The sequence below is a fragment of the Ammospiza caudacuta genome, chromosome 35, assembly GCF_027887145.1.
Source record: "Ammospiza caudacuta isolate bAmmCau1 chromosome 35, bAmmCau1.pri, whole genome shotgun sequence".
Lineage (NCBI taxonomy): Eukaryota > Metazoa > Chordata > Aves > Passeriformes > Passerellidae > Ammospiza > Ammospiza caudacuta.
The window spans coordinates 1717890-1740912 of record NC_080627.1 but is presented as its reverse complement, the minus strand read 5'-3'; the positions used below and the strand labels follow the sequence as shown (position 1 = coordinate 1740912).

The 23023-nt window shown below is 65.3% G+C and overlaps 3 protein-coding genes across 3 annotated transcripts in view; 2 read left to right on the top strand and 1 right to left on the bottom strand.

The window, feature by feature from the left end:
• The window catches only part of LOC131570474 (calpain small subunit 1-like), a 9096-nt gene extending 7879 nt beyond the window's left edge, over positions 1–1217 (top strand). The window contains exons 10-12 of the mRNA XM_058822827.1: positions 349–522; positions 759–850; positions 1167–1217. Of these exons, the coding sequence (XP_058678810.1) occupies positions 349–522; positions 759–850; positions 1167–1217 (317 nt within the window). The remainder of the gene's footprint in view (positions 1–348; positions 523–758; positions 851–1166) is intronic.
• A 289-nt stretch (positions 1218–1506) lies between these two features.
• Positions 1507–14190, top strand: DMPK (DM1 protein kinase). The gene is made up of 14 exons (XM_058822825.1): positions 1507–1590; positions 2121–2216; positions 3393–3541; positions 4222–4315; positions 5126–5326; positions 5852–6148; positions 7414–7499; positions 8489–8655; positions 8828–9072; positions 9578–9810; positions 10550–10624; positions 11611–11640; positions 11783–11848; positions 13412–14190. The coding sequence occupies exons 1-14, from the start codon at positions 1522–1524 to the stop codon at positions 14037–14039; spliced, it is 2436 nt and encodes an 811-aa protein (XP_058678808.1). The 5' UTR covers positions 1507–1521; the 3' UTR covers positions 14040–14190.
• A 1573-nt stretch (positions 14191–15763) lies between these two features.
• Positions 15764–23023, bottom strand: DMWD (DM1 locus, WD repeat containing). Its single transcript, XM_058822824.1, has 5 exons — positions 23018–23023; positions 22635–22898; positions 21261–21446; positions 17397–18599; positions 15764–16087 (listed from the first exon to the last, which is right to left on the bottom strand). Exons 1-5 carry the CDS (start codon positions 23021–23023, stop codon positions 16040–16042), a joined length of 1707 nt encoding a protein of 568 aa, XP_058678807.1. The 3' UTR covers positions 15764–16039.

Below are 23023 nucleotides of genomic sequence, written 5' to 3'. Positions count from 1 at the left end.
CCCTGGGATTTTCTCTCTGACCCCCCCATCAAAATATTCCCCGGGATTCTCCATCCGAGCCCACCCCCCGAAAAAAAATATTCCCTGGTATTTTCTTTCTGACTCCCCCCCCCCAAAAAAAATTCGCTTGGATTCTCCCTCTGACGCCCCCCACCCCCCAAAAAATATTCCCTGGTATTTTGTCACCAGCCCCCCCCCCCCCCCCCAAAAAAAAAAAAATTCCCAGGGATTCTCCCCCCAAAACACAACCCCCCCACACCATCCCCCCCAAAATCCCATCACCCCCAAAACAGCCCCCCCCCCCCAAATGCCCCCTCCCCTCGCCGGTCCCTGACCCCCCCCGTTCAGTCCGGTTTCCCTCCCGGGGCCCCCTGACCCAGTCCCGGTTCTGGTTGCCCCCCCTGACCCGGTCCCAGTCCCCCCTGATCCGGTTCTGGTCCAGTTTGGTTCCCCTGACCCGGTTCTGGTTCCGTTCCCCTGACCCGGTTCTGTTCCCCCTTGACCCGGTTCTGGCCCGGTTCGGTTCCCCTGACCCGGTTCTGGCCCGGTTTGGTTCCCCTGACCCGGTTCTGGCCCGGTTCCCCTGACCCGGTTCTGTTCCCCCCTGACCCGGTTCTGGTCCGGTTCGGTTCCCCTGACCCGGTTCTGGTTCTGGTTCTGGTTCCGGTTCCCCTGACCCAGTTCTGGTTCAGTTCCCCTGACCCGGTTCTGGTTCTGGCCCGGTTCCCCTGACCCGGTCCCGCTCCGGTTCCCCCCAGCCGAGCCGGCGGCCGCGCAGGTCCAGGAGCTGCAGCTGCAGCGCGGAGACTTCGAGATCGTCAAAGTGATCGGGAGGGGCGCCTTCAGCGAGGTCAGGGGACACTGGGGACACTGGGGGGACACTGGGGGGACATTGGGGACACTGGGGGGACACTGGGGGGACACTGGGGGGACATTGGGGACACTGAGGGGACACTGGGGGGACATTGGGGACATCGAGATCGTCAAAGTGATCGGGAGGGGCGCCTTCAGCGAGGTCAGGGGACACTGCGGGGACACTGAGGGGACACTGGGGGGACATTGGGGACACTGAGGGGACACTGGGGGGACACCGGGGACACTGAGGGGACACTGAGGGGACATTGGGGACACTGGGGGGACACTGGGGACACTGAGGGGACACCAAGATCGTCAAAGTGATCGGGAGGGGCGCCTTCAGCAAGGTCAGGGGACACTGACGGGACACTGAGGGGACATTGGGGACACTGGGGGGACATTGGGGACACTGAGGATCCTCAAAGTGATCGGGAGGGGCGCGTTCAGCGAGGTCAGGGGACACCACAGGGACACTGGGGACATTGGGGACAGTGGGATGGCACCGAGATCCTCAAAGTGATCGGGAGGGGCGCCTTCAGCGAGGTCAGGGGACACTGGGGGGACATTGGGGGGACACGGGGGTGGCACTGGGGACACGGGGGGTGACACCGAGCCCTGGTGACCCTGCCCGGTGTCCCCTGTCCCCCGCAGGTGGCCGTGGTGAGGATGAAGGAGAGCGGGCAGATCTACGCCATGAAGATCATGAGCAAGTGGGACATGCTGCGCCGAGGAGAGGTGGGGACACGCGGGGACACCTGGGGGACACCTGGGGGACACCTGGGGGACACCTGGGGGCACACCTGGGGACACTAATGGGATGTGTGGGGACATGCAGGGGACACGCGGGGGACATGTCAGGACACTTGGGGATAGTCGGGGACACACAAGAGGACACGCGGGGACAGTCAGGGGACACTTGGGGACAGTTGGGGACACTTGGGGACAGTTGGGGGACACGTCACGACACTTGGGGGCCATTGGGGACAGTGGCAACAGGCGCGCAGGTGGCAGCCGTGTCACTGTTGCTGTCACTGTCGCTGTCACAGGTGTCGGCAGTGCAGGTGGCAGCAGTGTCACTGTCACTGTCACCTGGTGCCAGTGCTGTCCCTGTCACTGTCACAGGTGTCAGCACAGGTGCCAGCGGTGTCACTGTCACCCGGTGCCAGCGCTGTCCCTGTCATTGTCACAGGTGTCGGCAGTGCAGGTGCCAGCGGTGTCACTGTCACTGTCACCCGGTGCCAGCGCTGTCCCTGTCATTGTCACAGGTGTCCTGTTTCCGCGAGGAGCGGGACGTGCTGGCCCGCGGTGACCGGCGCTGGATCACACGGCTGCACTTCGCCTTCCAGGACCCGCAGTGCCTGGTCAGGGGACACACCTGTCACCCATGTCACCTGTGTGTCACCTGTGTGTCACCTGTGTACCCTGTGTGTCGCCTGTGTCACCTCTGTGTCACCTGTGTGTCACCTCCGTGTCACCTCTGTATCACCTGTGTCACCTCTGTGTCTCCTGTGTCACCTACGTGTCACCTGTGTCACCTTTGTGTGCCCTGGGTCACCTCTGTGTCCCCATGTCCCCAAGCTGTCCCCGCAGTACCTGGTGATGGAGTACTACACTGTCCCTGTATCCCTGTGCTGTCCCCAATGTCCCCAGTGTCCCCAGTGTCCCCAATCCCCCCAATGTCCCCAATGTCCCCAGTGTCCCCACTGTCCCCATAGTACCTGGTGATGGAGTACTGCATTGTCCCCATGTCCCAATGTCCCCGTGCTGTCCCCAGTGTCCCAAATCCCCCCAATGTCCCCAATGTCCCCAATGTCCCCAGTGTCCTCAATGTCCCCGTGTCCCTGCAGTACCTGGTGATGGAGTACTACATTGTCCCTGTGTCCCTGTGCTGTCCCATATCCCCATGTCCCCAATGTCCCTGGGCTGTCCCAGTGTCCTTAATGTCCCAATGTCCCCAATGTCCCCATGCTGTTCCCACGTCCCCAGTGTCCCCAGTGTCCCCAATGTCCCCATGTCCCCAGTGTCCCTGTGCTGTCCCATGTCCCCAGTGTCCCTGTGGTGTCACAGTGTCCCCAATGTCCCCATGTCCCTGCGCTGTCCCCAGTGTCCCCAATGTCCCCAATGTTCCCATGTCCCCGCAGTACCTGGTGATGGAGTACATTGTTTCTGTGTCCCTGTGCTGTCCCCAATGTCCCCGCGCTGTCCCCAGTGTCCCCAATGTCCCCAATCCCCCCAATGTCCCCAGTGTCCCCAATGTCCCCAACGTCCCCGCAGTACCTGGTGATGGAGTACTGCATTGTCCCCATGTCCCAATGTCCCCAATGTCCCTGTGCTGTCCCCAGTGTCCCCAATGTCCCCAATCCCCCAGTGTCCCCAGTGTCCCCAATGTCCCCGCAGTACCTGGTGATGGAGTACTACATTGTCCCCATGTCCCAATGTCCCCAATCCCCCCAATGTCCCCAGTGTCCCCAATGCCCCCAGTGTCCCCAATGCCCCCAGTGTCCCCAGTGTCCCCAGTGTCCCCAATGTCCCCGCAGTACCTGGTGATGGAGTACTACATCGGCGGGGACCTCCTGACGCTGCTCAGCAAGTTTGGGGACCGGCTGCCGCTGACCATGGCGCGCTTCTACCTGGCCGAGCTGGTGATGGCCATCGACTCCGTGCACCGCCTGGGCTACGTGCACCGGTGGGACATGGGGACATCGAGGGGACACTGGGGGGATTGGGGACATCAGGGACATTGGGGGACATTGGGGACGCTGGGGACATTGGGGACATTGGGGGGATTGGGGACATTGGGGACACTGGGGACATTGGGGCCAGCGACTCCATGCACCGGCTGGGCTACGTGCACCGGTGGGACATGGGGACATTGGGGGGATTGGGGACACTGGGGACATCAGGGACATTGGGGACATCGGGGGAATTGGGGACATTGGGGTCATTGGGACATTGGGGACATTGGGGCCAGCGACTCCATGCACCGCCTGGGCTACATGCACCGGTGGGGACATCGGGGGGATTGGGGACATTGGGGGGACATTGGGGACATGGCCATCGACTCCGTGCACCGCCTGGGCTACGTGCACCAGTGGGTCAGTGGGGACACTGGGGACATTGGGGACATCAAAGGGATTTGGGGACATTGGGACACTGGGGACAATGGGGACATTGGGGGGACATGGGGACATGGACACCGGGAAAAGGAGGGGGGTATGGGGACAAGGGGATGTGGGGACATTTGGGGACACGGGAAGGACATTGAGGGACATGGAGGGACACAGGGCGGACTGGGGGGGTTTTATAGGAGGGGGGGGGTCTGGGGACCATGACAGGGGGAGGTGACAAAGGCCACCCCTCCCACAGGGACATCAAACCCGACAACATCCTGCTGGACCGCTGGGGACACATCCGGCTTGGGGACTTCGGGTCCTGCCTGCGCCTGGGGCCCGATGGCACCGTGAGTGACACTGGGGGGACATTGGGGACAGGGGCGGGACACGGGGGGGACACAAGAGAGGGACACAGAGCTCAACACTATGAGCACCTGGAGAATTCCCCTGGCCCCATGTCCCCAGTGTCCCCAATCCCCCCAATGTCCCCAATGCTCCCAATACCCTCAATGTCCCCAATGTTCCCAATGTCCCCAATGTCCCCAACGTCCCCAATCCCCGCAATGTCCCCAATGCTCCCAATACCCCCAATGTCCCCAATGTTCTGATTGTCCCCAATGTCCCCCCAATGTCCCCAACGTCCCCAATATCCCCAATGTCCCCAGTGTCCCCAATCCCCCAAATGTCCCAAATGTCCCCATTGTCCCCAATGTCCCGATGTCCCCAGGTGCGCTCGGCGGTGGCCATGGGCACCCCCGATTACCTGTCCCCAATGTCCCCAATATCCCCAGTGTTCCCAATGTCCCCAGTGTCCCCAATCCCCCCAATGTCCCCAAACATCTTCAATGCCCCCAATGTTCAAAATGTCCCCAATGTCCCCACTGTCCCCAGGCGCGCTCAGCTGTGGCCATGGGCACCCCCGATTGCCTGTCCCCAATGTCCCCAATATCCTCAATATCCCCAATGTCCCCAATCCCCCCAACGTCCCCAATCCCCCCAATGTCCCCAATGTCCCCAATGTCCCCATTGTCCCCAATCCCCCCAATGTCCCCACTGGTGTTCCCAGGTGCACTCGGCGGTGGCTGTGGGCACCCCCCATTACCTGTCCCCAATGTCCCCAATGTCCCCATTGCCCCCAATGTCCCCGCTGTCCCCAGGTGCGCTCGGCGGTGGCCGTGGGCACCCCCGATTACCTGTCCCCCGAGATGCTCCTGGCCGTCGAGGACCCCTCGCTGTCGTACGGCCCCGAGTGCGACTGGTGGGCGCTGGGGGTCCTGGCCTACGAGATGTTCTACGGGAGACCCCCGTTCTTCGCCGACACCGTGCTCGAGACCTACGCCAAGATCCTGCACTTCCAGGTGCGCGCTGGGAGCACTGGGAGCGACTGGGAGGGACTGGGATGGACTGGGAGGGACTGGGAGGGACTGGGAGGGGAATGGGAAGGGCTGGGAGGGACTGGGAGGGACTGGGAGGGACTGGGAGGGGAATGGGAGGGAATGGGAGCAACTGGGAAGCACTGGGGACATACTGGGTGGCACTGGCCGGCCCTGGGGACATACTGGGAGCACACTGGGCAGCACTGGGAGATACTGGGATCATACCGGGCGGCTCTGGCAGGCACTGGGACCATACTGGCTGGCACTGGGAGGCACTGGAGGATACTGGGAAGAACTGGGCCATACTGGGTTGCACTGGGACCATACTGGGAGCATACTGGTCAGCACTGGGACCATACTGGGCAGCACTCGGAGGCGCTGGAAGGCACTGGGACCGTACTGGTCGATACTGGGACCATACTGGGTGGCACTGGAGGGCACTGGGACCGTACTGGTGCCATACTGGTCGATACTGGTGTCACACTGGTCACCCCCCCCGATGCCCAGGACCACCTGCACCTGCCCGACACGGATGACGATGGCGATGACGGCGGCAGCGCTGCCGAAGGCCCCGGAGGCTCCCGGGCCGTTCCCGCGGCCGCGCGCGCGCTCGTGCGGGGCCTGCTGTGCGCGCCGGGCGCGCGCCTGGGCCGCGGGGGCGCGCGCGACTTCCGGGCGCTGCCGCTGTTCGCGGGCACGCGCTGGCGCGCGCTCCGCCGCTGCCCCGCCCCCTTCGCGCCCAGCGCCGCCGGCGCCGCCGACACCTCCAACTTCGACGTGCTGGACGATTGCCTGAGCCAGCCGGTGAGCGAGGGGTTAAACCCGGGATAAACCCGGGATTATACCCGGGATAAACCTGGGGTAAACCCGGGATAAACCCGGGATAAACCTGGGGTAGATTGCCTGAGCCAGCCGGTGAGCGAGGGGTTAAACCCGGGATAAACCCGGGATAAACCTGGGATAAACCCGGGATAAACCCGGGATAAACCTGGGGTAGATTGCCTGAGCCAGCCGGTGAGCGAGGGGTTAAACCCGGGATAAACCCGGGATAAACCTGGGATAAACCCGGGATAAACCCGGGATAAACCTGGGGTAGATTGCCTGAGCCAGCCGGTGAGCGAGGGGTTAAACCCGGGATAAACCCGGGATAAACCTGGGGGAGATTGCCTGAGCCAGCCGGTGAGTGAGGGGTTAAACCCAGGATAAACCCGGGATTATACCCGGGATAGTGCCGGGATAAACCTGGGATACACCAGGGATAAACCTGGGATTGACCAGGGATAAAACTGGGATAAACCCAGGATAGATCCAGGCATGATAGATCCAGGATAAATCTGGGAGAAACCTGTGATAAACCCAGGATAAACCAGGGATAAACCTGGGACAGATCTGGTATAAACCCGGGATAGATCTGGGATAGATCCAGGATAAACCCAGGATAAACCCGGGACAAACCCAGGACAGATTCAGGATAAATCCAGGATAGAGCTGGGATAAACCAGCTCTAGATCCGGGGTAAACCCAGGATAGATCCAGGATAAACCCGGGACAGACCCAGGATAAACCCAGTATAGATCCAGGATAAACCCGGGACAGATTCAGGATAAATCTGGGACAGATTCAGGATAAAGCTGGGACAGACCCAGGATAAACCCGGGATAGATCCAGGATAAACCCGGGACAGACCCAGGATAAACCCAGGATAGATCCAGGATAAACCCGGGACAGACCCAGGATAAACCCGGGATAGATCCAGGATAAACCCGGGACAGACCCAGGATAAACCCGGGATAGATCCAGGATAAACCCGGGACAGACCCAGGATAAACCCGGGACAGATCCAGGATAAACCCGGGACAGACCCAGGATAAACCCGGGACAGACCCAGGATAAACCTGGGACAGATTCAGGATAAGCCCAGGATAAACCCGGGATAGACCAGGGATGAACCCAGAATAGACCCAGGATAAATCCAGGATCAACGCGGGATAGATCCAGTATAAACCCGGGACAGACCCAGGATAAACCCGGGACTGACCCGGGTCAGACTGACCCTGTTCCCCCCGCAGGAGCTGCCGGGGGAGCCCGCGGAGCCCCCCGAGCTGGGGCTGCACCTCCCGTTCGTGGGCTACTCGTACGCCCGCAGCGAGCACGAGTGGGTCTGGGGGCAGCCGGGGGGCTGGGGGGCGCCAGAGGGGTCTGGGGGGCCTGAGGGACCGGGGGCATCAGGAGGGAATCAGAGAGACTGGGGGTGTTTTGGGTCTGGGGGGGTCAGAGGGGTCTGAGGGGTCTGAGGGACCGGGGGGGGTCTGGGGGGTCAGAGGGGTCTGGGGGCGTCAGAGGAACCGGAGGGGTCTGGAAGGGTCAGAGGGGTCTGGGGGCTCCGGGGGGCTTTGGGGAGGTCAGAGGAACTGGAGGGGTCTGGGGGGTCAGAGGGGTCTGGGGGCTCCGGGGGGGCCTGAAGAACCGGGGGCTCCGGGGGGCTTTGGGGGGGTCAGAGGAACTGGAGGGGTCTGGGGGCTCAGAGGGGTCGGGGGGCTTTGGGGGGGTCAGAGGGACTGGAGGGGTCCAGGGGGGTCTGGGGGTGTCAGAGGGACCGGGGGGTCTGGGGGGGGGGGGTCAGAGATACCAGGAGGGGTCTGGGGGGGCCAAAGAGAACGGGGGGGGGTCAGAGGGGTCTGGGGGCGTCAGGGGGGTCTGGGGTCGTTAGAAGGCCCGGGGGGGGATCTGGGGGGTTTGAGGTCCAGGAGGGTCTGGGGGAGGTCAGAGGGATCCTGGGGGTCTGGGGGGGCCAGAGGGGTCTGGGGGCGTCAGGGCCACCGGGGGGATCCGGGGATCAAGAGCGGGACCAGGAGGGTTTGGGGTCTGGGGGCGTCTGAGGTCTGGGGGTTTTGGGGTCCAGGGTGGCCTGGGGGGGTCTGGGGGCGTCAGGGGGGTCTGGGGGCGTAAGATGGATTGTGGGGGGGGGGGTCTGAGGGAGTTTGGGGGACCAGGGGGGGAATTTGGGGTCTGGGGTCCTGGGGGGCCGGAGGGACCGGGGGGATCTGGGTGGTCTGGGGGGGGCCTGAGCGACCGAGGGGGTCTGGGGGCACAATGGAAATGGGGGGGGGGGGTGTCTCCAGGTGACCCCCGCCCCGTTTTCAGGGATGAGGAAGAGGAGGATGAGGAGGATGAGGATGAGGAGTGGGACCAGGACGCGGCCATGGAGGGGGAGTGGGGGACCCCCCCCGAGTCGGGGACCCCCCCGGGCACCGGGACCCCCTTGGCCATAGCGACCCCCCCCCCGCAAGGGGACGCCCCCACCCCCGGGGGCGCTCCCGCCCTCGGGACCCCCCCCTCAAAAAGAGCCCCCCCCGCCCACGGGGACCCCCATGGAGGGGCCCCCCCAAAAAGGACCCCCCCCACCCACGGGGACCTCTGAACTCACGGGACCCCCGCCCCAAAAGGGACCCTCACCCCATAAGAGACCCTCACCCCGAAAAGGGCACCCCCCGCGCCCGAGGACGCCCCCTCCCCGAAAATCGCCGCCCCCCACCCCCGAGGGGAGCCCCCCCCAAGAATCCCACCTCCCACCCAAAGCCCCGCCCCCTGCCCAACCCGCGGGACCCCCTCCCCAAAAAGGGGTCCCTGCCCCCCCCACGGCACCCCCAGCCCAGGGACCCCCCCCGGCCAAGGGGACCCCCCCCAGGACGCCCCCCCCGGGCACGGAGCGCCCCCGGGAACCGCCGGTACGTGGGGGGGGGGGGGGGGGGACCGGAATTCGGGGAGGGGGCGGGGGGTGATGGGAGGGGTCGCGAGTCCCGGAATTTCGGGGATTTCGGGGATTTCGGTGTCGATGAGGGGGAAAAGGAGGTCCCGGGGAGGGGGTCCGAATCCCGGGGGTCCCGCTGGGGAGGGGTCCCGAATTCCGGGGGTCCAGTTTGGGGTCAGTGCCCCGGTCCGGGGGGGTCCCGGTTCGGGGGGTCCCGGTTCGGGGTCAGTGCCCGGGTTCGGGGGGTGTCCCAGGGATCCCGGTTCGGGGGATCCCGGTTCGGGGGGTCCCAGTTCGGTGTCAATGCCCGGTTCGGAAGGTCCCGGTTGGGGGATCCCAATTTGGGGTGTCCCGGTTCGGGGGTCCCGGTTCGGGATCAGTGCCCGGCTCAGGGTGTCCCGGTTCGGGTGTCCCGGTTCAGGGTGTCCCGGTTCGGGTGTCCCGGCCATCCCGGGCTCCCCATGCAGCCGCCGTTCCCGCAGGTGTCGGTGGCGGCCCCGGTGGCGGTGCCGGCGGCGGTGCCGGTGTCGGTGCCGGTGTCGGTGTCGGCGGTGCCGGTGGCGGTGCCCGCGGTGCCCGCGGTGCCGGTGTCGGTGCCGGCGGTGCCGGAGTCGGTGCCGGAGCTGCGGGAGGCGCTGGCCCAGGAGCGGCGCGGGCGGGAGGAGCTGGAGCGGGAGCTCGGCAAGCTGCGGGCGGCGGGACAGGGGCTGGCCCGGTACGGAACGGGACACCGGGGACAGCGGGGGAACAGCGGGGACAGCGAGGGGACACCGGGGGGACAACGGGGACAGAGGGACAGGGGCTGGCCCGGTACGGAACGGGACACCGGGAACACCGGGGACAGCGGGGGGACAGCGGGGACAGCGGGACAGGGGCTGGCCCGGTACGGAACGGGACAGCGGGGACAATGAGGAGACAACGCGGGGACAACGGGGGGACAGGGGAGACAGCGGGACAGGGGCTGGCACGGTACGGAACGGGACACCGGGGACAGCGGGGGGACAGCGGGACAAGATGGGGACAGCGGGGACACCAAGGGGACAGCGCGGGGACAGCAGGGACGCCGAGGGGAAACGGGACAGGGAGGGGACCACGGGGACAGCGCGGGGACAGCGGGGACCGGGAGGGGACAGAGGGAACACTGAGGCGACACCGAGGGGACAGCGGGGACCGGGAGGGGACAGCGGGGACAATGGGGACAGCGGGGACAGTGGGGGCACAACGGGACAGGATGGGGACAGCGGGGGGACAGTGGGACTGGAAGGGGACAGCTGGGACACCGAGGGGACAACGAGGGGACAGCGGGACCGGGTGGGGACAGCGGGACCAGAAGAGCGGGGACAGTGCGGGGACCGCGGGACAGAAAGGGGACAACGGGACCGAAAGGGGACAGCGGGACCGGGAGGGGGTCCGGGGGTGTCCCCGCACTGTCCCCAAGTGTCCCCTCCCCGCAGGCGGCTGCAGGAGGCCGAGAGCCGCAACCTGGAACTGGAAGCGAAACTGCGGCGGCTGCAGAGCGACCCCCCCGGGCCGGGGCCGCCCCCGCCCCAAGGCAAGGACCCCTCCCCAAAATATCCTAATGACCCCCCAAAATCCCAGTGATCCCCCCAAAAAATCCCAGCGACCTCCCCCGGGCCGGGGCCGCCCCCGCCCCAAGGCAAGGACCCCTCCCCAAAAAAATCCCAGTGACACCCCCAAGAATCTCCCTAAAATCTCAATGACCCCCCCAAAAAATCAATGGGGACACCCCCAAAATCCCAGTGACCCCCCGGGCCCGGGCCCCCCCCGCCGCAAGGCAAGGACCCCCCCCAAAAATCCATGGGGACACCCCCGGAAATGTCCCCAAAATCCTTGGGGACAGCCCCCCAAAAAATCCCAGTGACGCCCCTCCAAAGAAAACCCCAGTGATCCCCCCGGGAATGTCCCCAAAATCCAAGTGACCCCCCCGCCCCAAAATCATTTGGCACACTCCCAGGAATGTCCCCCAAATCCCTGTGACCCCCCCGCCCCAAAATCCTTGGGGACACCCCGGGGAATGTCCCCAAAGATCCCCCAAAAAAACTTTGGGGACACCCCCGGGATTGTCCCCAAAAATTCCTCAGTTCCCCCCCTCGCCCCCTCCCCAAAATATTTTGGTTTGTTTTTTTTTTTTTTGGGGGGGGGTGTCAGGAACCCGTCCCCCCCCTTCTGAACCCCAAAATCTCCATGGTGGGGGGGACAGGACAACGCCCCCTCCCCAAATTTGTGGCTGCGGGGGGGAAGAAACCCCCCCAAATCTGAGACCCCCCCCCCAAAATCCCACCGGACCCCCCCAAATCTGAGACCCCCCCCACAAAAGGGGGTCCCCAATATTTTTTATGGGGGTCCAACCCTGCCCCAAACCCCCCCCTCCCCAAATTTGGGGCTGGGGGCTCCCAGAAACCCCCAAAAGGGGGGCCCCCAAAATTTTGGGGTGGGGTCCAACCCTGACCGAGCCCCCCCTCCCCAAATTTCCCTTTCAGGAGATGCGGGGCAGCCCCCCCCCATCGCGGCCCCCCCCGCGGAGGTAAGGGGGCGTTTTTTGGGGGGATTTTGGGTTTTTTTTTGGGTTTTTTTTGTTTTTTTTTAGTTTTTGGGGTGATTTTTGGGGTGATTTTGGGTGATTTGGGGTGATTTGGGGGGGCTGACGCTCTGTGCTCTCTCCGCAGCCCCCCCGGCTTTTCCGCTCCCCCCTGGGGCTGCCCCTGTCCCGGCACCTGCTGCTCTGGGCCCGGGTATGTGGGGCTGTGTCACTGTCACCGTGTCACTGTCACTGTCACCGTGTCACCCATTGTCACCTGTGCCACCCCCTGCCATCCCCTAGTGCTGCCATTGTCACCCCCTGTCACCCATTGCCACCCCCTGTCCCGGCACCTGCTGCTCTGGGCCCGGGTATGTGGGGCTGTGTCACTGTCACCGTGTCACCCATTGTCACCTGTGCCACCCCCTGCCATCCCTGCCATCCCCTAGCGCTGCCATTGTCACCCCCTGTCACCCCCCGTCACCACCCTGGCCATGTCCTGCTAGTGCCATCCCTGTCACTGCCACCTCCTGTCACCTCCTGCCACCCCTGCTGTCCCCTGTCACCCCCTGCCACCTGCCCAGCCACCACCGTCCCTGCCACTGCCACCCCCGCCACTGTCACACCCTGTCACGGCCACCACTGCCACCCCTGCCACCACCCTGGCCATGCCCTGCCACTGCCACTGCCACCCGTGCCACTGTCACCGCCACCCCTGTCACCCCTGCCACCTCCCAACCATGCCCTGCCCTGCCACTGCCACCCGTGCCACTGCCACCCCTGTCACCTCCTGCCACCTCCCAACCATGGCCTGCCCTGCCACTGCCACCCCTGCCACTGTCACACCCTGTCACCCCTGCCACCACCCTGGCCATGCCCTGCCACTGCCACTGCCACCCCTGCCACCTCCTGCCACCCCCCAGCCGCGCCCTGCCACTGCCACCTCTGCTGCTGTCACCTCCTGCCACTGCCACCACTGCCACCCCCTTGGCCGTGCCCTGCCACTGCCACTGTCACCCCCACTCCTGTCACCCCCTGCCACTGCCACCCCTGCCACGGTCACCTCCTGCCACCACCACTCGTGTCACTGCCATCTCTGTCACTTGCCCCCACTGCCACTGCCACCCCGGCCATGTCCCCAAGGCCACCCCTGTCACCCCCTGTCACTGCCACCCACTGCCACTGCTACCCTGGCCATGTCCCCAAGGCCACCCCCGCCACTGCCACCCCCTGTCACTGCCACCCCCTGTCACTGCCACTCCGGCCATGTCCCCAAGGCCACCCCTGTCACCCCCTGTCACTGCCACCCCCCTGTCACTGCCACCTCCTGTCACTGCCACCCCGGCCACGTCCCCAAGGCCACCCCCGCCACTGCCACCCCCCGCCACTGGCACCCCGGCCATGTCCCCAAGGCCACCCCTGTCACCCCCTGTCACTGCCACCCCCACCCGTGTCACTGCCACCCGTGTTGCTGCCACCCCGGCCGTGTCCCCAGGGCCACCAACCCCGGGCAGGTGACAAGCGCGGCCGGGCCACCCTGGGCACTGCCACCACCCTGGGCACTGCCACCAACGCCACCCTAGGGACAGCGCCACCCTTGGGGACAGCGCCACTCCCGTGTCCCCATGTCCCCACCACCCTGAGGGGACCTGGGAGGGTGGCACGGCGTGGGGGGGGTGTGGTGACAATAACGGTGACAGTGACGGTGACAACGGAGTGACACCGACGGTGACAATGACGGAGTGACACCGATGGTGACAAGTGTCGCTGTCCCCAGGTGCCACACCCCGGTGCCACCAAGGACTGTTTGCTGCTCTGCGCCGCCGGCCTGCGCCCCCCGCCCGCGCCCCCCGGGACCCCCCCCTAATTCCACAAAGTGTCCCCAAGGTGTCCCCGAGGTGTCCCCAAAGTGTCCCCAAGGTGTCCCCGACTCCCGTTTGTTGCACTTGAGCCCCCCTTTACCACGGGGGGGTGACCCTGTACAGAGACCCCTCCCCAAAATCCGAAACCCCCTCCCCAAAATTGCACCGGACACTTGGGGAGGGGAAGGGGGGGTCCCCAAATCCAAGACCCCTCCCCAAAATCCCACTGGAACAACCCCCCCCCCCCCCAAAATCACGGGACCCTCCCCAAAATCGCACCGGAACCCTCCAAATCCAAGACCCCCTCCCCAAAATCCCACTGGAACCCCCCCAGAATCCGAGACCCCCTCCCCAAAATACCACCGGGCACTGAGGGTGGGGGGGAAAGGGGTCCCCAAATCCGAGACCCCTCCCCAAAATCACGGGACCCTCCCTCAAGATCCCACGGGATCCCCCCCAAAATCCGAGACCACCTCCCCAAAATCACGGGACCCCCCCCAAAAAATCGCACCGGACACTGAGGGGGGGAACCCCCAAATCTGAGACCCCTCCCCAAAATCCACCGGACCCCTTCCCCCAAAATCCGAGAACCCCTCCCCAAAATCCCACTGGAATCCCCCGAGACCCCTCCCCAAAAATTGCACCAGGCACTTGGGGGGGGTCCCCAAATCCGAGACCCCTCCCCAAAATCCCACCGGACCCCCCCCCAAAATCCCAGGACCCCCCCCAAAAATCCCACCGGAATCCCCCCGAGACCCCCCCCCCAAAATCACGGGACCCCCCCCCCAAAAATGCCACCAGGGACTGAGGGGGGGTCCCCAAATCCAAGACCCCTCCCCAAAAAAAATCCCTCCAGCCCCCCCACGCGCGCGTCCCCTTCCCCCCACCCCAATAATTTGGGGAGGGGTCTCCCCGCTGCCCCCATGACCCCTCCCCGAGGGGCAGCGGGATGCGACCCCCCCCCAAAAAAAAGGGTGGGGGTCTCCCCCTTGACCCCCCCCAAATAAAGGGTGGGGGTCTCCCCCTTGACCCCCCCCAAATAAAGGGTGGGGGTCTCCCCCCGCCCCCCCCCCTTAGTAATTTATTTGTAGGGACTTTGCACTGCGGACCCCTCCCCTTATTTATGCCCCTCCCCCTTCCCCCCGGGGGGCGCCCCCTCCCCAAATTCCCCCCCCGGTTTGTGACGCCCCCCGGGGGGGGGGGAGATGAGAATAAAGTTGTGTTTGTGCCATCGCCGTGTCCCCAACTGTCCCCAAAATGTCCCCAAGTGTCACCCACGTGTCCCCAAATTGTCCCCGAGTCCCCAAATTGTCCCCAAGTGCCACCCACGTGTCCCCAAAATGTCCCCCTGTGCCACCCCCATGTCCCCAAATTGTCCCTGAGTCCCCTCCTGTCACCGCCCTGTCCCCAAATTTCCCAAGTGCCATCCCTGTGTCCCCACATTGTCCCCTCTGTGTCACCCCTGTGTCTCCAAACTGTCCCTCTGTGCCACCCTCATGTCCCCAAGTTGTCCCTGTGTCCCCTGTTCTGCCCACCGTGTCCCCAAACTGTCCCCAAGTGCCACCCCTGTGTCCCCAAATTGTCCCTGAGTCCCCTCCTGCCACCCCATGTCTCCAAATTGTCCCTCTGTGTCACCCCCGTGTCCCCAAGTGCCACCCAGTGTCCCCAGTCGATCCCTGTGCCACCCCTGTGTCCCCAAGCTGTCCCCAGGTGCCACCCAGCGTGTCCCTGTTCTTGTCCCCAAGTGCCAGCCAGTGTCACCAGTCCATCCCCGTGCCACCTGGCACATCCCCAAACTGTCCCCAAGTGCCACCCAGTGTCCCTGCTGTGTCCCCAAGTGCCACCCAGCCTGTCTTTGTTCTTGTCCCCAAGTGCCACCCAGTGTCCCCAACCCATTCCTGTCCCACTGGCACGTCCCCAAGTGCCACCCCTGTGTCCCCAAATTGTCCCTGAATCCCCTCCTGCCACCCAGTGTCCCCAAACTGTCCCCAGGTGCCACCCAGTGTCACCACTCCATCCCCGTGCCACTGGCACGTCCCCAGCCCGTCCCCAAGTGCCACCCAGCGTGTCCCCAGTCCATCCAGGTGTCCCCAAGTGCCACCCAGTGTCCCCAAACTGTCCCCGAGTGCCACCCGGCGATGTCCCCCCAGTGTCCCCTCGGTGCCACCCGGGTGCCAAAAAGTCTCTTTAGTATAAATAAGGGGGGGGGGGGGGAGGGGACGCGGTGGCCCCGCGGGGACAATAAAGTGACAAAGGCACGGGGGGGGGGGAGGGGACAGTGCCACCCTCGGGGACAAAGGGACAGCGGTGCCACCCTCGGGGGCGGTGCCACCCTGGGGACAGCGGTGACACCGTGGGGACAGTGCCGGGGGGGGCTCAGTAGTACGGGGGTGGCACTGCGGGTGACACCGGCGTGTCCTGGAGGGTGACACAGCTGACACAGGTGACACGGGTTGACCCGGGAGGTGACACAGGTGACACCGGCGTGTCCTGGAGGGCGGCACAGGTGACACGGGTGACCCGGGAGGTGACACGGGTGACAGCTACACCACGGTGCCACTCGGGGAGCCGCCGTTCTGCGAGGACAGGCCCTGCAGGGGGAGGGGACAGCGGTGTCACCGCAGGGGGAGGGGACACGCGCCACGCCCTGTGACGTCACCGCGGGGACACCCGCGGGATTCCCCCCTTCCCAAGGCTCCGCCCCTCCCCAAAATCCGCGGTTTGTCCCCAAAAATTCAACCCGGACACCCCAAATCCCATCCCGGACGCCCCCAGAGTCACGAGGACCCCGGGGACAAAGGAGCCTGTCACGACGGACTATCGCGATATCGCGATACAAACCTGCTCCAGGTGAGCTCCTCCAAGAACCCCTAAATCTCCCCAGATCCCCTCCGACACCCCAAATCCCCCCAAAACCCCTCTGGGACGCCCCCAGACTCACGGGGACCCTCGGGTTATCCCCGGGGACAGACGAGCCTGTCGCGACAGAACGTCACAATATGGTCCAGGTGATGCTGGGACCCCAAATCCCCCCAAAATCACCCCAAATCCCCCCAAAACTACCCCAAATCCCATCCAGGGCACCCCAAATCCCCTCCAGGACCCCCCAAATCCCCCCGGAGCCCCCTCCCCGCACTCACAGAGACCCCCGGGCCGTTCCCAGGTGCAGGTGAGCCCCTCCTGGCAGCTGTCACCACACACACCTGCAGCTCCCAGCACCCCAAATCCCATCCCAGACCCCCTAAAACCCCCCTCAAACACCCCAAAATCCCCCCAAATCCCATCTGAGACCCTTCAAATCCCCCAAAATCCCCTCAGAGCCCCCTCCCCGCACTCACAGAGACCCCCGGGCCGCGCCCAGGTGCAGGTGAGCCCCTCCTGGCAGCTGTCACCATACACACCTGCAGCTCCTGGCACCCCAAATCCCCCCTCAAACCCCATCCCAGACCCCTTAAACCCCCCCAAATCCCCTCAGAGACCCCCCAAATCTCCTCTAAATCCCCAAAATCCCCTCAGAGCCCCCTCCCCACACTCACAGAGACCCCCGGGCCGTGCCCAGGTGCAGATGAGCCCCTCCTGGCAGCCGACACCATACACACCTGCAGATCCCGGCACCCCAAATCCCATCCCAGACCCCCTAAAACCCCCCTCAAACACCCCAAAATCCCCCCAAATCCCATCTGAGACCCCTCAAATCCCCCCAGATCTCCCCGGAGCCCCCTCCCCGCACTCACAGAGACCCCCAGGTGCAGGTGAGCCCCTCCTGGCAGCTGTCACCATACACACCTGCAGCTCCCGGCACCCCAAATCCCCCCTCAAACACCCGAAATCTATTCTAAACCTCCCCTAAACCCCCCAAAACTCCCCCAGATCCCCCCGGGGACCCCTCCCCGCACTCACAGAGACGCCGGGCCTTGCCCAGGTGCAGATGAGCCCCTCCTGGCACGCCGTCACGATGCAATCCTCCAGGAAGAGCAGCACCGTCAGCCTCTCCTGGGCGATCTTCTTGCACACCAGCGGCTCCAGCAGCGGCACCTCGTGCAGCCGCGGGCACAGCGCCGTGCCCAGCACCTTGGCCGAGTCCAGGGACCCTCCCCGCGACCCCGGCCCGCTTTGGGGAGGGGGCTTCTCGCCGTTATTGCCGCCCCCTCCTCCTCCTCCTCCCCGGCTGATGTTGCCCAGGCTGTGGTATCGTTTGTGCTCCTTCTCGGCCGCCCCTCGGGGGTCGCGCAGGGTCAGCGTGGCGAAGCGGCCCGCGCTCAGCACCGGCGGGACGCGGGGCGACATCTGGGGACCCCCGCCGGGCTGCGGGAGGCTGTTGGAGCGGGACAGGGAGCGCGGCAGCCCCGGCACGGAAGGCGGGGGCGGTCCCGGCGCTGCCGGCGGCGGCGGCTCCTCCCCGGTAACGGTAACGGTAACGGCGGCGGCGGGGCGGGCGCGGGGAAGCGGCGGCCGCGGCTCCAGCACGTCCTCGGTGAGGTCCCACAGGCAGAACTGCGTGTCCTGGCCGGCCGAGCCGAAGCGGTAGGTGACGCTCGGCGGGTCCTCGGGGCCGTCCCCGCGCCCGTCCCCCTGCCCGTCGGGCGGCGCGAAGGGATCGAACGCCACCGCGTTCACCCACGACTTGTGGCCGTGCCCTCGGGCCACCACCCGGCCCTCGGCGAACGACCACACGGTGACCAGGTCGTCTTCCCCGCCGGTGACCACGTAGCGGCCGTCGGGGCTCCAGCAGACGCAGAGGAGCCCGCCGAAGTAGCTGCGCATCATGCCCTGGAGCAGCATGGAGGAGAAGTGGAACACCCTGAGCACGCCGTCCTGGCTGACGCAGGCCAGCGAGCGCCCGTCCGGCGAGAAGGCGAACTCGTTGAGCGGCCCCGAGCCCACGGCCCACTTCAGCAGCGGGTTCCGGGGCGTCTTGCTCTTGCAGGAGAAGACCCTGAAGCCTTCTCCTTGCGTCACCAGCGTGTACTGCGGGCTGGTGGCCCCGCACGGCTGCTCCGCGTCGTACAGGTACAGGTGGCCGCTGGCGTGCGACGCCAGGAACAGGCGCTCCGTGTCCGGCAGCCACCGCACCAGCGTCACCTTGGACTTGTCGATCAGGCGCTGAAGGGGTTAAAGAGGAAAAATAAGGGGTGTGGTCCCATGGAGGGTCTTGAAGGGGTTGTGGTGGGTCTGGGGAGGTTCCGGGGGGTCCCATGGGGTGGTCTCAAGGGGTTCCTGGTGGCCCTGGGGGTTCCATGGGGGATCTCAAGGGGTTCCTGGTGGTCCTCGTGGTCCCATGGGGGATCTCAAGGGGTTCTTGGTGGTCCCATAGGGGATCTCAAGGGGTTCCTGATGGTCCCATAGGGGATCTCAAGGGGTTCCTGGTGGTCCCATGGGGGATCTCAAGGGGTTCTTGGTGGTCCCATAGGGGATCTCAAGGGGTTCCTGATGGTCCCATAGGGGATCTCAAGGGGTTCCTGGTGGTCCCATAGGGGATCTCAAGGGGTTCCTGGTGGTCCCATAGGGGATCTCAAGGGGTTCCTGGTGGCCCTCGTGGTCCCATAGGGGATCTCAAGAGGTTCCTGATGGTCCCATAGGGGATCTCAAGGGGTTCCTGGTGGTCCCATAGGGGATCTCAAGGGGTTCCTGGTGGTCCCATAGGGGATCTCAAGGGGTTCCTGATGGTCCCATAGGGGATCTCAAGGGGTTCCTGGTGGTGGTCCCATAGGGGATCTCAAGGGGTTCCTGGTGGCCCTCGTGGTCCCATAGGGGATCTCAAGGGGTTCCTGGTGGTCCCATGGGGGATCTCAAGGGGTTCCTGATGGTCCCACTGGGGATCCCGAGGGGTTCCTGGTGGTCCCACTGGGGATCCCGAGGGGTTCCTGGTGGCCCTGTGGTGGCCCTGGGGAGGTCCTGGTTGTCCCACAGGTGATCTCAACAGGTTCCTGGTGGTCCCATGGAGGATCTCAAGAGGTTCCTGGTGGTCCCAGGGAGGATCCCAAGGGGCTCCTGGTGGTCCTATGGGGGCCCTGCTGGTCCCACAGAGCTCCCAAGGGGTTCCTGGTGGCCCTGGGGAGGTTCTAGTTGTCCCATGGGGTTCCTGGTGACCCTATGGGGGCCCTGATGATCCCACAGAGCTCCCAAGGGTTCCTGGTGGTCCCATGGGTGATCCCAAGGCATTCCTGATGGCCCTGGTGGTCCTATGGTGGAAACCAAGGGGTTCCTGGTGGCCCTGGGGAGGTCCTGGTGGTTCTGTGGGGGATACTAAGGGGTTCCTGATGGTCCTATGGGTGATCTCAAGGGGTTCCTGGTGGCCCTGGGGTCATTCTGGTGGTCCCATGGGGGATCCCAAGGGTTTCCTGGTGGTCCCAAAGGGTTCCTGGTGGCCCTGAGGAGGTTCTGGTGGTGCCATGGGTGATCTCAAAGGATTCCTGGTGGTCCCATGGGGTTCATGGTGACCCTATGGAGGAAACCAAGGGGTTCCTGGCGGCCCTGGGGAGGTCCTGATGGTTCTATGGGGGATGCCAAGGGGTTCCTGGTGGTCCTATGAGGCTGCTGGTGGCCCTGGGGAGGTTCTGGTGGTCCCATGGGGGGTCTTGAAGGGGTTGTGGTGGGTCTGGGGAGGTTCTGGGGGTTCCATGGGGTGATCTCAAGGGGTTCCTGGTGGCCCTGGGGAGGTCCTGGTAGTTCTGTGGGGGATCTCAAGGGGTTCCTGATGGTCCTATGGGGGATCTCAAGGGGTTCTTGGTGGTCCCATGGAGGATCTCAAGGGGTTCCTGGTGGTCCCAAAGGCTTCCTGGTGGCCCTGGGGAGGTTCTGGTGGTCCCACAGAGGAAACCAAGGGGTTCCTGGTAGTCCCATGGAGGATCTCAAGGGGTTCCTGCTGGTCCCACAGAGCTCCCAAGGGGTTCCTGGTGGCCCTGGGGAGGTTCTGGTGGTCCCATGGGGTTCCTGGTGACCCTATGGGGGCCCTGCTGGTCCCACAGGGCTCCCAAGGGGTTCCTGGTGGTCCCATGGGGCTCCTAATGGGTTCCTGGTGGCCCTATGGTGGCCCTACTGGTCCCATGGAGGATCTCAAGCGGTTCCTGGTGTCCCCATGGTGTCCCTGCTGGTCCCACAGAGCTCCCCAGGTTTCCCGGTGTCCCCGAGGTGTCCCTGGTGTCTCCAATGTCCCCCGTGTCCCTGAGATGTCCCCAGTGTCCCCGAGGTGTCCCCAATGTCCCTGGTGTCCCCCGGTGTCCCCAAGGCGTCCCCAATGTCGCTGGTGTCCCCAGTGTCCCGGAGATATCCCCTATGTCCCCGGTGTCCCCAATGTCCCCGGTGTGTCCCTGATGTCCCCGAGGCGTCCCCAATGTCCCCGGTGTCCCCAGTGTCCCCGAGGTGTCCCCAGGGCCTCCCCAATGTCCCCGAGGCATCCCCAGTGTCCCCAAGGCGTCCCCAATGTCCCCGGTGTCCTGGAGATGTCCCTGGTGTCCCCGAGGTGTCCCTGGCATACCCGAGGCATCCCTGGTGTCCCAGGTGTCCCCGGTGCCCCCGAGGCGTCCCCGAGATGTCCCCGGTGTCCCTGGTGTGCCCAAGGCCTCCCCAATGTCCCCGAGGTGTCCCCGAGGTGTCCCCGGTGCCCCCGAGGTGTCCCCGAGGTGTCCCCGGTGCCCCCGAGGTGTCCCCGAGGTGTCCCCGGTGTCCCCAAGGTGTCCCCGGTGCCCCCGAGGTGTCCCCGAGATGTCCCCGGTGTCCCCGAGATGTCCCCGGTGTCCCTGAGATGTCCCCGGTGTCCCTGACCTCCTCGTTGAAGAGCCGCCCGGCGCTCTCCTTCTTGGCCAGGTCCAGGTACTGCACCTGCCCGGCCGAGAAGCCGACGAGCAGCGCCAGGGTCTCGGTGCCCGCCGTGAACTGGTTGAAGTCGTGGCACGTGGGCTGCGTGCCCTTGTACACGCGCTTGTCGATGGGACGCTGCAGGTCCAGCGCCTGCGGGGACACGGGGACACTGGCACCGGAGGGGTGGCACTGGCACCGGAGGGGTGGCACTGCCACTGTCCCGGTCATTGGCACCGGCGGGGTGGCACTGGCACCCCTGAAGTGACACTGGCACCGGCAGCGTGGCACTGGCACTGTCCTGGTCATTGGCACTGTCACTGGCACCAGAGTGGTGACACTGGCACCGGCAGCGTGGCACTGGCACTGTCCTGGTCATTGGCACTGGCGCTGGCAGGGTGGCACTGGCACCCCTGAAGTGACACTGGCACTGGCAGGGTGGCACTGTCACTGTCCTGGTCATTGGCACTGTCACGGTGGGGTGGCACTGTCACTGTCCTGGTCATTGGCACCAGAGGGGTGGCACTGGCACCTGTGTGGTGGCACTGGATCCAGAGGGGTGGCACTGGCACTGTCCTGGCCATTGGCACTGTCACTGGCACCCCTAAAGTGGCACTGGCACTGGCAGGATGGCACTGTCACTGTCCTGGTCATTGGCACCAGAGGGGTGGCACTGGCACCTGTGTGGTGGCACTGGCTCCAGAGGGGTGGCACTGCCACCGGAGGGGTGACACTGTCACTGTCCCGGTCATTGTCACCTGCATGGTGGCACTGGCACCAGAGAGGTGGCACTGGCACTGTCCCGGTCATTGGCACTGTCACTGGCACCCAGGGGGTGGCACTGGCACCCCTGAAGTGACACTGGCATCGGCAGAGTGGCACTGGCACTGTCCTGGTCATTGGCACTGGCAGGGTGGCACTGGCACCAGCACTGCCAGGGGATGTCCCTGGAGTCACTGTCACCAAACTGGGGTCACTGTCACCAACCCTGGGGTCACTTTTGACCCTTAATCCCCTCGTTATTCCCCCGGTTCTCTCCCGTTATTCCCCCGTTCCCTCGCCGGATCTCTCCCGTCATTCCCCCGGTTCTCTCCACGGTTCTCTCCCGTTATTCCCCCAATTCTCTCCCGCTTCTCCCCATGTTCTCTCTCGTTTTCTCCCCCCGGTTCTGCCCCGTTATTGCCCCGTTTCTCTCCCCGTTATTTCCCCGGCTCTCTCCCCGCTTCTCTCCCGCTTCTCTCCCGGTTATTCCCCCGGCTCTCTCCCTGGTTCTCTCCCGTTTCTCTCCCCGATATTCCCCCGGCTCTCTCCCCGGTTCTCTCCCCCGTTCTCCCCCGTTACCCTCCGGCTGCCGCGTCCCCCGCTGCCGCTCCCTCCGTAGAAATGCAGCTCCCTGCCGAGGTTACAGCACACTCGGCTCCGCTCCGCGGCTCCCCCGGGCGGGCTCCGGCTCCGGGCCAGCCTCACCACCGAGAGCCGAACCGGCGGCAGCGCCCCGGGGCCCGGCGGGGCAGGCCCGGCCGGGGCTGAGGCGGAGGAGGCGGCGGCGGCGGCGGGGCCCAGCAGGCGGTAGGAGCCCTCGCGGGTGCGGAAGCGGCTCTTGAGCTCCGGAGCGGCCGCGGGAGGCTCGGCCGGGCCCGGGCCCGCGCCCGCCGCCGCCGCCGCCGCCGCCGCCGCCATGGCCGCCGGAAGCCGCCTCAGGAGCGGGCGGGAGCGGCCATGGCCGCCAT